Source organism: Salvelinus alpinus, chromosome 24 (genome assembly GCF_045679555.1).
Source record: "Salvelinus alpinus chromosome 24, SLU_Salpinus.1, whole genome shotgun sequence".
Taxonomy (NCBI): Eukaryota; Metazoa; Chordata; class Actinopteri; order Salmoniformes; family Salmonidae; genus Salvelinus; species Salvelinus alpinus.
In genome coordinates, this window is record NC_092109.1 from 33,021,003 (window position 1) to 33,036,088 (window position 15,086).

General features: G+C 41.7%; 1 protein-coding gene across 5 annotated transcripts in view; it reads left to right on the forward strand.

Annotated features, from left to right (window-relative positions):
- Window positions 1–15,086, forward strand: part of nrxn2a (neurexin 2a) — a 307,444-nt gene that overhangs the window by 108,672 nt on the left and 183,686 nt on the right. For all 5 annotated transcript variants that reach the window (XM_071364597.1, XM_071364596.1, XM_071364600.1 and 2 more), the window contains one exon: window positions 10,803–10,964. In XM_071364597.1, coding sequence (XP_071220698.1) covers window positions 10,803–10,964 — 162 coding nt within the window. The remainder of the gene's footprint in view (window positions 1–10,802; window positions 10,965–15,086) is intronic.

Below are 15,086 nucleotides of genomic sequence, written 5' to 3' on the forward strand. Positions count from 1 at the left end.
ATTTGATCACCCTGTTGCAGGAGAACTTTCCTGCAATGCAGGATGTTTTTAACGTGTAGTGTATTTGAGGTTTAAAAAGGCTTCTGAAGTTCCCACTGTTATTTTCCCTCACAAAAAATGTATCAAACCCTACATTAATTATAATCCACATAATAATTCACATTTCCATTTCTGCAGGATAATTTTCTTGTTGTAGCAAACTGTCTCAAATTAAGATCCTACATCAAATCAAATGTATTTATCAAATCATCCTACACTGACTGCACATTGTATGGCTATTTAATATGCTGACTCTGTCTTCTATACTAACTAAGATACACTACCGGTCAAATGTTTTAGAACACCTACTCACCTACTCAAGGGTTTTTCTTTATTTTCATTAATTTCTACATTGTAGAATAATAGTGAACACATCAAAATTACAAAATAACACATATGGAATCATCTAGTAACCAAAAAAGTGTTTTTACAAATAGCCACCCTTTACCTTGATGACAGCTTTGCACACTCTTGGCATTCTCTCAACCAGCTTCATGAGGTAGTCACCTGGAATGCATTTCGATTAACAGTAATTAACTTAAAAGTTAATTTGTGGAATTTATTTTCTTCTTAATGTGTTTAAGCCTATCAGTTGCGTTGTGACAAGGTAGGGGGGGTATACAGAAGATGGCGCTGTTTGGTAAAAGACCGTGTTATGACAAGAACAGCTCACATAAGAAAAGAGAAACGACAGTCCATCACTACTTTAAGACATGAAGGTCAGTCAATACGGAAAAGTGCAGTCGCAAAAACCATCAAGCGCTATGATGAAACTGGCTCTCATGAGGACCACCACAGGAATGGAAGACCCAGAGTTACCTCTGCTGCAGAGGATAAGTTCATTAGAGTTTGCAGCCCAAATAAATGCTTCACAGAGTTCAAGGAACAGACACATCCACTGTTCAGAGGATACTGTGTGATCAGGCCTTCATGGTCAAATTGCTGCAAAGAAACCACTACTAAAGGACACCAATAATAAGAAGAGACTTGCTTGGGCCAAGAAACAAGAGCAATGGACATTAGACAGGTGTAAATTTGTCCTGTGGTCTGAAGTGCAAATTTGAGCTTTTTGGTTCCAACCGCCGTGTCTGTGAGACTCGGTGTGGGTGAACGGATGATCTCTGCATGTGTATTTCCCACCGTAAAGCATGGAGGAGGAGGTGTGACTGTGTGGGGGTGCTTTGCTGGTGACACTGTGATTTATTTAGAATTCAAGGCACACTTAACAATCATGGCTACCACAGCGTTCTGCAGCGATACGCCATCCCATCTGGTTTGGGCTTAGTGGGACTATCATTTGTTTTCAACAGGATAATGACCCAAAACACACCTCCAGGCTGTGTAAGGGCTCTTTGACCAAGAAGGAGAGTGATGGAGTGCTGCATCAGATGACCTGGCGTTGTTTAACATTTTCAGCTTTTCATTGCTTTTTATTTAGTGGAGCTTTTATTTTATCTCTCAAATTAAATTTCCACTCAATTTTGATTCGTATTATTGGTATCATTTTGAATGAAGGCCAAACTATACGTTGACTGTTACCTTACAAAGGGATGTATACACATATCAGGCATTTTATTGGTGTTTTCTAGAGCGCTAGTGTGCTTTGTTGACTTTACCATCTGCCATTTCTTTCTCCTCCCCTTTCTGATGAAGCACCCAGCTATTGAACATGCTATGGTAAACATTATATGATAGTCGGCATATGAATTTGTTTAGTTTGGTTTGCCTGTTATTTTTCACAATATCTCTTCCTTTTTTTGCTTTTACTCTCTAGAATGAACAAGTTACAAAATTGTCAACAATCATTCCACTAGTGTCATCAGTGTTTTTAAGTCACTGTAACAGATATCTTTGTCATCTAGAATTCACGTCTATCGCTGTCTCAGAAGTCAGAACTAGGCCTCCCGAGTGGTACCGCAGTCTAAACCATTGCATCGCAGTGCTTAAGGCGTCACTACAGACCCGGGTTCAATCCCATGCTGTGTCACAGCCGGCCATGACCGGGAGGCCCATGAGGTGGCGTACAATTGGCCCAGCGTTGTCCGGGTTAGGGGAGGGTTTGGCCGGCCGGGATGCCCTTGTCCCATCACGCTCTAGCAACTCCTTGTGGCGGACGCCAGTTGTACAATGTTTCCTCCGACACATTGATGCGACTGGCTTCCGGGTTAAGCAAGTAGTGTGTCAAGAAGCAGTGCGGCTTGACAGGGTCGTGTTTCGGAGGACGCATGGCTCTCGACCTTAGCCTCTCCCGAGTCCGCACAGGAGTTGCAGCGATGGGACAAGACTGTAACTACCAATTTGGATATCACGAAATTGGGGAGAAAAAGGGGTAAAAGTACAAAAAACTGAATAATAAATAAGAAGTCAGAACTAGAGAATTCGGTTTAGAATAGGTCCATTGTGGCTAACAGGAAGAACAAGTATACATATTTCCTATAGTAGGTATCAATGAAGTGTCAGGCACTGTGAAACAGTATTAATCAGAGAGAGAGACTTTAGTAAAAAAAAAAAAAAAAATCAAAGCTTCACTTCCCTTTCGCCTTATAATCCTAACGTAGGATATAAATATGGAGACAGGTAGATCCATGTAGTTTATTTTTGGTTTGTCTTTTATTCATTCTGTTGCCTCCACAAACATCAACTGTACATAGTAGAAATCTACACCCTCTCTTAGTGTGATTTTCTCTTTCCATTTGACTTTATGTGAATAGCCCTTGATGGGTTATTACAACAAATAAAGCAACTTTTATTCAAGCCTTCGGAAAGTATTCAGACCCCATTACTTTTTCAACACTTTGTTACGTTACAGCCTTATTCTAAAATGGATTAAACAAATAAAATCCTCATCAATCTACACACAATACCATAATGGCAAAGGATGTTTGCTAATTTAAAATAAAATGGAAATATCACATTTACATAAGTATTCAGACCCTTAACTCAATACTTTGTTGAAGCACCTTTGGCAGTGATTACAGCTTCAAGACGCTACAAGCTTGGCACACCTGTATTTGTGGAGTTTCTCCCATTCTTCTCTGCAGGTCCTCTCAAGCTCTGTCAGGTTGGATGGGGAGCGTTGCTGCACAACTATTTTCAGGTCTCTGCAGAGATGTTCGATTGGGTTCAAGTCTCGGCTCTGGCTGGGCTACTCAAGGACATTCAGAGTCTTGTTCCGAAGCCACTCCTGCATTGTCTTGGCTGTGTGCTTAGGGTTGTTGTCCTGTTGGTAGGTGAACCTTCGCCCCAGTCTGAGGTGCTGATTGCTCTGGAGCAGGTTTTCATCAAAGATCTCTCTCTGTACTTTGCTCTGTTCATCTTTGCCTTGATCCTGACTAGTCTCCCAGTCCCTGCCGCTGAAAAATATCCCCACAGCCTGATGCTGCCACCACCATGCTTCACCGTAGGGATGATGCCAGGTTTCCTCCAGATGTGACGATTGGCAGTACATCTTGGTATTATAAGACCAGAGAATCTTGTTTCTCATGGTCTAAGAGTTTTTTAAGTGCCTTTTGGAAAACTCCAAGCGGGCTGTCATGTGCCTTTTTACTGAGGAGTGGCTTCCGTCTGGCCACTCTACCATAAAGGCCTGATTGGTGGAGTGCTGCAGAGATGGTTGTCCTTCTTGAATGTTCTTCCATCTCATCAGAGGAACTCTAGTGCTTTGTCAGAGTGACCATCGGAATCTTGGTCACCTCCTTAACCAAGGCCCTTCTCCCCCGATTGCTCAGTTTGGGCAGGCGGCCAGCTCTAGGAAGAGGGTTCCAAACCTCTTCCATTTAAGAATGATGGAGGCCACTGTGTTATTGGGGACCTTCAATGCTGCAGACATTTTATAGTATCCTTCCCCAGATCTGTGCCTCGACACAATCCTGTCTCGGAGCTCTACGGACAATTCCTTCGACCTCATCGGTTGGTTTTTGCTGTGACATACACTGTCAACTGTGGGACCTTATATAGACAGGTGTGTGCCTTTCCAAATCATGTCTAATCAATTGAATTTACCACACGAGGACTCCAATCAGGTTGTAGAAACATCTCAAGGATGATCAATGGAAACAGGATGCATCTGAGCTCAATTTCAAGTCTCATAGCAAAGGGTCTGAATACTTATGTAAATAAGATATTTCAGTTAGGGATAGGAGTCCCAGATGCTAATAAATGCATATTATTATTACTATTGGATAGAAAACACTCTGAAGTTTCTAAAACTGTTTGAATTATGTCTGTGAGTATAACAGAACTCATATGGCAGGCAAACTTCCAAACAGGAAGTGGAAATTCTGAGGCTGGTGTTTTTTCTACTCATCGCCTATTCAAATCACAGGAAGATATGGATTTGTTTGCACTTCCTACGCCTTCCACTAGATGTCATCAGTCGGTAGAACGTTGAATGAAGTGTATACTGTGATGTGGGACCGGGTGGGAGGTGTTTCAGTCAGTGGTCTGGCATATTGCCAGTTCCTGGTCATGCGCATTCCTCATGATATCGCCTTGCGTTCCATAACTTTTACAGACACGAAGGAATGCTCCGGTTGGAACTTTATTGGATATATATGATAACAACATCCTGAAGATTGATTCTCTACTTAGTTTGACAAGTTTATTCGACCTGTGATATAACTTTTTGAAGTTTTCGTCCGACGTTATGCGTCACTTGCACGAGCGTTTGGATATGTGTACTAAACGCACTAGCAAAAGTAGCTATTTGGACATAAATAATTGACATTATCGAACAAAACAACAATTTATTGTCGAACTAGGATTCCTGGGAATGCATTCTGATGAAGATAATCAAAGGTAAGGGAATATTTATGATGTAATTTCGTATTTCTGTTGACTCCAACATGGCGGAGAAATGTTATTTATATTTGAGCGCCGTCTCAGATTATTGCATGGTGTGCTTTTTCAGTAAAGTTTTTTTGAAATCTGACACAGCGGTTGCATTAAGAACAAGTGTATATTTAATTATATGTAAAACATGTATCTTTCATCAAAGTGTATGATGAGTATTTCTATTATTTGACGTGGCTCTGCAATTTCTCTGGATATTTTGGAGGCATTTCTGAACATGGCGCCAATGTAAACTAAGATTTTTGGATATAAATATGCACATTATCGAACAAGAAATACATGTATTGTGTAACATGATGTCCTATGAGTGTCATCTGATGAAGATCATCAAAGGTTAGTGATTCATTTTATCTTTATTTCGGTTTTTGTGACTCCTATCTTTGGCTGGGAAAATGGCTGTGTGTTTTTTGAACTTGGTGGTGATCTAACATAATCATATGTTGTGTTTTCGCTGTAAAGCATTTTTTAAATCGGACACGATGGGTAGATTAACAAGATGTTTATCTTTCATTTGCTGTATTGGACTTGTTAATGTGTGAAAGTTACATATTTCAAAAAAATATTTTTGAATTTCCCGCGCTGCCTTTTCAGCGGAATGTTGTGGGGGGGTTCCGCTAGCGGAACGTGTGTCCTAGAAAGGTTCATTTGCAAAGATTTCTTTAAACCTGTTTTCCCTTTGTCATTATGGGGTATTGTTTTAGATTGCTGAGGATTTGTATTTATTTCATCCATGTTAGAATAAGGCTGTAACGTAACCAAATTTGGAAAAAGTCCAGGGGTCTGAATACTTTCCTAATGCACTCTATGTCCATCTATCTGATTTGATCTAGTACTGAACTAACAACCATTTGTGTGTCTGACTCTAACGTCCTTACTAAAAGAACCCCCTTCCCTCTCACCCCAACCTGCATACAGACATTCTCTCTTCATTATCCCACCCCTACCCTCAACCATACTTCCCATAGACAGAACAATCCTATACTTACAAACCCTCTCATGCACTTCCCTGCATACATTTGGCTTTTCCTTGGATAGCTTCCAGTTACCTCACTGACATGCCGTAGAGAGAAATGCACCTCTTGTGGAAACTTTTTTTTTTTAACAAGCTCTGGTGGTCCGTTTTCACAAGCTGGATTCCTCTTCTAAACAAAATAGCTCTTTCTTTCTATTTAGTCTCTCTCAATTCAATTCAAGAGGATTTATTGGCATGGGGAACATGTGTTTACATTGCCAAACCAAGTGAAATGGATAAACTAAAGTGAAATAAATAACTCTTGTCTCTCTCTCGCTATCCCCAATTGCTTTCTCTCTCACACACCCTCAATCACACACTCTCTGACACACACACACTCTCTGACACACACACACTCTCTGACACACACACACACACACACACACACAGTCACACACACACACACACACACACACACTCTCTCTTTGACTCGCTCTCTCACAGACACACACACATACACACACACACTTTCAACAACTCCCTTGTTCATCCTTGCCTACAATTGAAGCTACAGATTCATTACAGCTCTAAACAGAAACAGCAGACATAAAAATGTGTTGTCCTTTAATGAGGGAAGTACATTTAAAACCAGGAAACACCAATAACTAATGTTCAGAACGGGGCAATCCCTCAGAGTGGGTGGGTGCTTATATTTGTATATTTTTTTGTGCATATCCCACTCTACTTGAGACACCCGCCTGAGCAATTAGTGTTATGTGCTTAGCTCAAGGACACAGAGTGCAGGTGGCTGGGCTTCGCTTTTCTCAGAGGACCTCTGCGAAACATAGTATTTGTCAGTCAGCAATAATGGTCTTCAGAATTCACATAATATTATTAGGCCTACAGTACACAACACGCTGCTCGCGACTCCTGGCGGCAGTAAAAACGCCATCGCCATCTGCGCCCAGTTTTTATTCATTCTAAACACAAAAGCTTTTCTGGGGTTCTCATACGCTTACAAAGATGTTTTGGATGCAGTAATTGTTAGCTAGAATACTAACACTCATTGATATAGGCTGTAGCGAAAGCTAGCCAAATAGCCTTTTTACTGGTTAGTGTTTTTAAGTATAATGCAGTTGATTTGCGATGATGGCACAAACATAATAAGCAGGACATTCATACGAATCTTAAAATCCAATTATAATCCAAAAGTGGTGTGAAATGCACTCATAAGCAACATGTAAATAGAGGCTTTTTTGTCTGCCATTTTATAAGAACCTTGTTCTGCCACCAATTTGCGCGCATCACCCTCGTGTGGCAATGTTTGCAAACACAGAAAGGGGTCTATTCCTCTCTAGTGTATTGAACTTGCAGGTTACTAATGTATCCAAATGTATCTCTCTGGCCCACTTGGTTTTGTTGATGAAACAAGGATAACACAGACCCTGCCTCTTGTCAACGATTAGCCAGCGATTTCAAAGATGATCACGTGACACATGATCACGTCTGATGGGGGAAACTTTGTGAGAGTTGACCAATCCACGCAGGGTTGTGTAAACCACGTGCTGTACAGCGCAAGGTTATTATAGGAAACTAAAACTAAAAAAAGAAATAATTAACAAACCTGTTTAAAAAAAAGAAAACTATACTGAAACTATTATATTTGACAGTTTTTTTCCCCATAAACTTTTGGCCAAAATCGAATGGGGTTTCAAGATTTTTATTCTAATGGGGGTTTGCACGCTTCTGAATCTGGCGGGTAAATTCTGCCAGAAGGCAGTGTTTCAAATAGGCCTAGCTTGTGCATCCCTATCACTAGCTAACTAGTAGATATGTACAGTGGGGAGAACAAGTATTTGATACACTGCCGATTTTGCAGGTTTTCCTACTTACAAAGCATGTAGAGGTCTGTAATTTTTATCATAGGTACACTTCAACTATGAGAGACGGAATCTAAAACAAAAATCCAGAAAATCACATTGTATGATTTTTAAGTAATTAATTTGCATTTTATTGCATGACATAAGTATTTGATACATCAGAAAAGCAGAACTTAATATTTGGTACAGAAACCTTTGTTTGCAATTACAGAGATCATACGTTTCCTGTAGTTCTTGACTAGGTTTGCACACACTGCAGCAGGGATTTTGGCCCACTCCTCCCTACAGATCTTCTCCAGATCCTTCAGGTTTCGGGGCTGTCGCTGGGCAATACGGACTTTCAGCTCCCTCCAAAGATTTTCTATTGGGTTCAGGTCTGGAGACTGGCTAGGCCACTCCAGGACCTTGAGATGCTTCTTACGGAGCCACTCCTTAGTTGCCATGGCTGTGTGTTTCGTGTCGTTGTCATGCTGGAAGACCCAGCCACGACCCATCTTCAATGCTCTTACTGAGGGAAGGAGGTTGTTGGCCAAGATCTCGCGATACATGGCCCCATCAATCCTCCCCTCAATACGGTGCAGTCGTCCTGTCCCCTTTGCAGAAAAGCATCCCCAAAGAATGATGTTTCCACCTCCATGCTTCACGGTTGGGATGGTGTTCTTGGGGTTGTACTCATACTTCTTCTTCCTCCAAACACGGCGAGTGGAGTTAGACCAAAAAGCTCTATTTTTGTCTCATCAGACCACATGACCTTCTCCCATTCCTCCTCTGGATCATCCAGATGGTCATTGGCAAACTTCAGACAGGCCTGGACATGCACTGGCTTAAGCAGGGGGACCTTGCGTGCGCTGCAGGATTTTAATCCATGACGGCGTAGTGTGTTACTAATGGTTTTCTTTGAGACTGTGGTCCCAGCTCTCTTCAGGTCATTGACCAGGTCCTGCCGTGTAGTTCTGGGCTGATCCCTCACCTTCCTCATGATCATTGATGCCCCACGAGGTGAAATCTTGCATGGAGCCCCAGACCGAGGGTGATTGACCGTCATCTTGAACTTCTTCCATTTTCTAATAATTGCGCCAACAGTTGTTTCCTTCTCACCAAGCTGCTTGCCTATTGTCCTGTAGCCCATCCCAGCCTTGCGCAGGTCTACAATTTTATCCCTGATGTCCTTACACAGCTCTCTGGTCTTGGCCATTGTGGAGAGGTTGGAATCTGTTTGATTGAGTGTGTGGACAGGTGTCTTTTATACAGGTAACGAGTTCAAACAGGTGCAGTTAATACAGGTCATGAGTGGAGAACAGGAGGGCTTCTTAAAGAAAAACTAACAGGTCTGTGAGAGCCGGAATTCTTACTGGTTGGTAGGTGATCAAATACTTATGTCATGCAATAAAATGCAAATTAATTATTTAAAAATCATACAATGTGATTTTCTGGATTTTTGTTTTAGATTCCGTCTCTCACAGTTGAAGTGTACCTATGATAAAAATTACAGACCTCTACATGCTTTGTAAGTAGGAAAACCTGCAAAATCGGCAGTGTATCAAATACTTGTTCTCCCCACTGTATATATATACACACTAAACAAAAATATAAACGTAACATTTAACAATTTCAAAGGTTGTACTGAGTTACAGTTCATACAAGGAAATCAGTCAATGTAAATAAATCATTAGGCCCTAATCTATGGATTTCACATGACTGGGGATACAGATATGCATCTGTTGGTCACAGATACCTTAAAAAGAAAGTGGGGCGTGGATCACAAAACGAGTCAGTATGTGGTGTGACCACCGTTTGCCTCATGCAGCGTGACACATCTCCTTCACATAGAGTTGATCAGGCAGTGGAATGTTGTCCCACTCCTCTTCAATGGCTGTGCGAATTTGCTGGATATTGAAGGGCTCTGGAACACGCTGTCATACACGTCGATCCAGAGCATCCAAAACATTCTCAATGGGTGACATGTCTGGTGAGTATGTAGGCCATGGTAGAACTGGGACATTTTCAGCTTCCAGGAAGTGTATACAGATCCTTGCGAAATGGGGCCGTGCATTATCATGCTGAAACATGAGGTGATGAATGGCACGACAATGGGATCTTGGCACGGTATCTCTGTGCATTCAAACTGACATTGATAAAATGCAATTGTGTTCATTGTCTGTAGCTTATGCCTGCCCATACCATAACCCCACCGCCACCATGGGGCACTCTGTTCACAACGTTGATATCAGCAAACCGCTCGCCCAACAAACCGATTTGCCATCTGTCCTTTACAGTTGAAACCGAGATTCATCCATGAAGAGCACACTTCTCCAGGGTGCCAGTTGCCATTGAAGTTGAGCATTTGCTCACTGAAGTCCGTTACGACGCCGAACTGCACTCAGGTCAAGACCCTGGTGAGGATGATGAGCACGCAGATGAGCTTCCCTGAGACGTTTTCTGACAGTTTGTGCAGAGATTTTTGGGTTGTGCAAACCCACAGTTTCATCAGTGGTCCAGGTGGCTGGTTTCAGCCTATCCCGCAAGTAAAGAAGGCGGATTTTGAGGTCCTGGACTGGCGTGGTTACACGTGGTCTGTAGTTGTGAGGCTGGTTGGACATACTGCCAAATTTTGTAAAACCATGTTGGAGGGGGCTTATGGTAGAGAAAGGAACATTACATCCTCTGGCGGACATTTCCGATGATGAACTACTGTATCTGTCATGGAATGGGTGTCATCTCAAGTTCACATCTACAGACATACTTAGATATACTGTATAATATTGTACTGAAATCCAAAATATTGATGGAATGATTATATCATAATTCACTTGTCATCAACCCTCCCTATCTGTCGAGAATCGAGAAAAAGTAGGACGCTTCTGAGAATGGCTGGGCCCTCCAACTGCACTCATGACTCTTACAGCTAAGAATTCAAACAAATTTAAAGGCCAGCATTTAACGCAAAAACATAGCAGTGCATTGTTTCATTTGATGTTGAATTCAAATTCTTTCCACATTTCCCTTTTTGTCTCTTTCTCTCTGTTCTCTCTTTCCTCCTCCCACTTTCTCCATACCTCCATTTCTCTCTGGCCGCCCAGGTGACTGTCTCTGTGGATGGGATCCTGTCCACCACCGGCTACACCCAGGAGGACTACACCATGCTGGGCTCTGATGACTTGTTCTACATTGGGGGGAGTCCCAACACGGCTGACCTCCCTGGCTCCCCAGTCAGCAATAACTTCATGGGCTGTCTCAAAGACGTAAGTACTGGTCAACTGCTCTCATCAGGGACTGATCTGGGAATACACACTGTCATAGGGCTTTTGTTGAGCTGTGTTCACATTCACAAACACCATTCACTTTGTAACATGACAGATTTTCTGTTGTTGTTGAGGAATGCGTCACTTGGAATTTAGATGTTCAACCTCCCAGTGCATCACACAGGAAGAACATACCACGTTTATATTTATACATTTTTTCAGTTGCTAGTTAATGACAGATTGTAATGTGTGAACACATGCAGTGCTCTAAGTGTTTAGACGTGTAGCCATAGAGTGAGCCATAGCTGTGAGCCATAGCTGTGAGCCATAGCTGTGAGCCATAGCTGTGAGCCATAGCTGTGAGCCATAGCTGTGAGCCATAGCTGTGTGCCATAGCTGTGTGCCATAGCTGTGTGCCATAGCTGTGTGCCATAGAGTGAGCCATAGCTGTGTGCCATAGCTGTGAGCCATAGAGTGAGCCATAGCTGTGTTTCATTTGCATACCTCTGCATATCACCTGGCATTGTACAGTATGGTAATTGGTCAGGTATGAATGTAGTTATGGCCTTGAATTATACAATAGCATGTCTACCTGTATATGAACATCAGACTTTCTATTCTGTTGAATAATGCAGGTTCTACTCCCCCCTCCCGTTGTGACCTTCCTATACCCCCCCCCCTCTCTCCCCCCTCTCTCTCTCTCTCTCTCTCTCTCTCTCTCTCTCTCTCTCTCTCTCTCTCTCTCTATCTCTCTCTCTCTCTCTCTCTCTCGCCATCGCTCTCTCTCTCTCTCTCTCGCCATCGCTCTCTCTCTCTCTCTCTCTCTCGCCATCGCTCTCTCTCTCTCTCTCTCTCTCTCCATCGCTCTCTCTCTCTCTCTCTCTCTCTCTCTCTCTCTCTCTCTCTCTCTCTCTCTCTCTCTCTCTCTCTCTCTCTCTCTCTCTACCTATGTTTCTCCCTCCCTCCTTCTCTCTCTGACAGAGCACATGTGTAATGAATACTGTGCCAGTGTTAGTGAGGTCTTAGCTTTACCATCCTGACAGCCAAATTAGACATTGATCTTCTTCATGGATTCCCAGGCTGCACGTCCCTCCCTCTGTCTTTGTCTAGTTGACCCCTTCATTTAGTAATAATGTCCACCTCTTCATTGATTGAGCAGTGCTTCTCACTGTCCTGGTTTCCTAAAGTGTTTTTTACAGGATCCCTAATAACAATATACTGATACACAGTAAAATAAATCAAGTACTGTAACATTCATTGTGTGATAGATATTGGTGGACTATATTGTATATCAGGGCTAGGATGGGTCTGAAGGGAATTACTGATAAACATACATTTGATAACAGGCTGAACAATATACAGTGGGCTTTACATTGGGATCCAAAATGATTGGATCCCTTGATTAAGATTAGCAAAAAAGACAGCATAAAATAAATAATACAAATACTGAGCTATATAGTATGCTACATTTTTCTTTTTACAAGTTATATAATTTTCTACCAATACAATTGCTCAGAGAAAGATATTTTGTTTAACAAGTAATGCAAAGAAATCTAAAAAGATAGAGGTCAAAATGGATCTCCTGTTTTCAATACTCCAGCACCTTCCCCTTACGAGGATAACGACACTGAGCCTTTAAAAAAATATATCACCGTTGGCAGCTTCAGAGTTGCAAAGAAAAAGCCATATCTCAGACTGGCCAATAAAAAGAAAAGATTAAGATGGGCAAAAGAACACAGACACTGGACAGACGAACTCTGCCTAGAAGGCCAGCATCCCGTAGTCGCCTCTTCACTGTTGACGTTGAGACTGGTGTTTTTCGGGTGCTATTTAATGAAGCTGCCAGTTGAGGACTTGTGAGGCGTCTGTTTCTCAAACTAGACACTCTAATGTACTTGTCCTCTTGCTCAGTTGTACACCGTGGCCTCCCACTCCTCTTTCTATTCTGGTTAGAGCCAGTTTGATCTGTTCTGTGAAGGGAGTATGTTGTATGAGATTTTCAGTTTCTTGGAAATTTCTCGCATGGAATAGACTTAATTTCTCAGAACAAGAATAGACTGACGAGTTTCGGAAGAAAGTTCATTTTGAGCCTGTAATCGAACCCACAAATGCTGATGCTCCAGATACTCAACTAGTCTAAAGAAGGCCAGTTGTATTGCTTCTTTAATCAGAACATCAGTTTTCAGCTGTACTAACATAATTGCAAAAGGGTTTTCTAATGATCAATTAAATTAGCCTTTTAAAATGATAAACTTGGATTAGCTAACACAACATGCCATTGGAACACAGGAGTGATGGTTGATGATAATGGGCTTCTGTACGCCTATGTAGATATTCCATTAAAAAAATCAGCCATTTCCAAGAACAATAGTCATTTACAACATTAACAATGTCTACACTGTATTTCTGATCAATTTTATGTTATTTTAATGGACAAAAAAAATGTGCTTTTCTTTCAAAAACAAGGACATTTCGAAGTGAGCCCAAACTCTTGAACGGTAGTGTATGTGTATCAGTAATTCCCAAAGAAACCTCCTAGCTCTGAAACTATGTAGTCCTCCAATATCTATCACACAATGTTACGCTGTAACAGGCATCAGGAGTCTGTATCAGTATGATTGATACTACCAAAAAAGAGAGAGATATTGAGTGTCATTCTGACATTTTTACTATTTTGTACTTTTCCCACCTATGGCTGAAGTTGACTCTCCAACAATTGCATTTTTCATACTGTGGTTCACTTCTTATTTTTCTCATGAGATGTATTTTTTGGCCTGGCGATTACTGGTAATGGTATTGTGTGAATCCAAGCTGCTGCCTGGTGTATTTTGATTCAGAGAGACACTAAAGTTATCACCCTGAAGCAGGGCGTCAGTCAGGTTTTGACTGCAAGTGCCGTTGGTGTGAAAATTAAAAACATGTTCAGCTGTGCTGCCTCCATCTGCACACAGGAACAGTGTACATGTAACAGACAGGCAGACACGCAGGCAGACAGAGACAGACAGGCAGGCAGGCATGAAGACAGGCAGGCAGGCATGAAGACAGGCAGGCAGAATTGTTAAAAAACCACAACATGCACTTAAAATTAACCTTACAATTAGCAGTGTTGGGCGATTTGGAAAGTTGGTCAGTAAATAGTAAATCTCGTAGGAAAGGTTTTCATTTTTAGCTCACAATCTGTGGATAATATACGATTAGAAACATTCAAAAATGATGTAAAACATCACAGCACAATTGAAAGATACATGGCACATGGAAACCAAACGAGGGTGGTCTATGGTGATAGGTGGGATGGGCTGAGAGTGGCTGAGGGGTGGGATTAAAGAGCTTATGTTTGGTAATGTATTATTGTTATGTAACTGCTTTATATAAAAGTACCATGTACAGTTGAAGTCGTAAGTTTACATAAACTTAGGTTGGGGTCATTAAAACTTGTTTTTCAACCACTCCACAAATTTCTTGTTAACAAACTATAGTTTTGGCAAGTCGGTTAGGACATCTACATTGTGCATGACACAAGCAATTTTTCCAACAATTGTTTACAGCCAGATTATTTCACTTATAAGTCACTGTATCACAATTCCAGTGGGTCAGACGTGTACATACACTAAGTTGACTGTGCCTTTAAACAGCTTGGAAAATTCCGTCATGGCTTTAGAAGCTTCTGATAGGCTAATTTACATAATTTGAGTCAATTGGAGGTGTACCTGTGGATGTATTTCAGGGCCTACCTTCAAACTCAGTGCCTCTTTGTTTGACATCATGGGAAAATCAAAAGAAATCAGCCAAGACCTCAGAAACTAAATTGTAGACCTCCACAAGTCTGGTTCATCCTTGGGAGCAATTTCCAAACGCCTGAAGGTACCACATTCATCTGTACAAACAATAGTACGCAAGTAGAAACACCATGGGACCACGCAGCCATCATACCGCTCAGGAAGGAGACGCGTTCTGTCTCCTAGAGATGAACATACTTTGGTGTGAAAAGTGCAAATCAATCCCAGAACAGCAGCAAAGGACCTTGTGAACATGCTGGAGGAAACAGGTACAAAAGTATCTATATCCACAGTAAAACGAGTCCTATATTGACATAACCTGAAAGGCCACTCAGCAAGGAAGAAG